Raw genomic sequence first — 934 nt, 5'->3', positions numbered from 1 at the left:
TTCGCGTCTGTCTGTCCGTCTGTCTGTCTGTGTGTCTGTGCGCACGATAACTCGAGAACGAATTGAGCTAGCGACCTGGGATTTTCAGGGTCGTTTTGTATCATAAAAAGACAGATCAAGTTCGAAGAGGAGCATTCTAGATCAAAAATTGGATTTAAAAAAAATCAAAAACCAAAGGTCCCACAAATATTTGTTTTTCAAATATTTTTTTGCACTTTCCTAAGGAGTAACTCATCACAATAGAGCCCTGTGGGCGAAAATTTCGTCCGTTTGTCTCTATCTTTAACCGTTTAGGGGCCACAGGGAAATTTTGATGGAAACAAGCGAAAAAATGTACAACCCTGAACCCTGCATGCTTGGTCAAAGTGACGGGAAGTTGATGGGCCGGAGGCCCTATCCTTGTGTACATTTTGGCGCTATCCGACTCGGGTGTCAGCGCCGCAGGCCTAGGTAGATGTATGCCAGGCGCGTCGCAGCGCAACAGTGTTTCGTGAGATATCGCGAAGCCTGTTACGCGAGACGTGGTCTGGCGTACATCTACCTAGTATATATTCTACAAACTTCGGTACACACAGTTAAAGATGTACTGCGCAATAAAAGAATGTTCCAGTTGTTGAGATTTTTATTTTTGAATTAGACAGCAGAATTACCTGGCAGTAGTTGGTTCCAACCTATTTATTTGTTGAAAGGTTATACAGCAATATTTAAAAATCCAAAAAAAAAAAAAGGCCGGCCTGAGGGCTGCGCCTAAAATTTACTGAATGATTGAACAATCGTCAATACGGTGGATGAACTACTTAGAAGAGCGTGAAAGTGCCAGCATAAGCCCTAATACCGCAAGCAGTAATACAGTCATACTGCTACTTGCACGAGTGCAGCTGCTTGGTGCTGCTGTCGAGGGTGCCTGAGTGGATGTTGCCGTCGAGGGTGCCTG

At 44.3% G+C, this 934-nt stretch overlaps 1 protein-coding gene across 5 annotated transcripts in view; it reads right to left on the bottom strand.

The window, feature by feature from the left end:
- Window positions 1–604: 604 nt before the first annotated feature.
- Window positions 605–934, bottom strand: part of LOC127750847 (uncharacterized) — a 7467-nt gene continuing 7137 nt past the window's right edge. For all 5 annotated transcript variants that reach the window (XM_052273436.1, XM_052273437.1, XM_052273438.1 and 2 more), the window contains one exon: window positions 605–931. In XM_052273436.1, coding sequence (XP_052129396.1) covers window positions 794–931 — 138 coding nt within the window. In that variant the 3' untranslated portion in view covers window positions 605–793. The remainder of the gene's footprint in view (window positions 932–934) is intronic.

Source organism: Frankliniella occidentalis, unplaced genomic scaffold (assembly GCF_000697945.3).
Source record: "Frankliniella occidentalis isolate FOCC.00 unplaced genomic scaffold, Focc_3.1 Scaffold271, whole genome shotgun sequence".
NCBI lineage: Eukaryota > Metazoa > Arthropoda > Insecta > Thysanoptera > Thripidae > Frankliniella > Frankliniella occidentalis.
The sequence above is the reverse complement of the archived record's forward strand: the minus strand, read 5'-3'. Positions and strand labels throughout refer to the sequence as shown.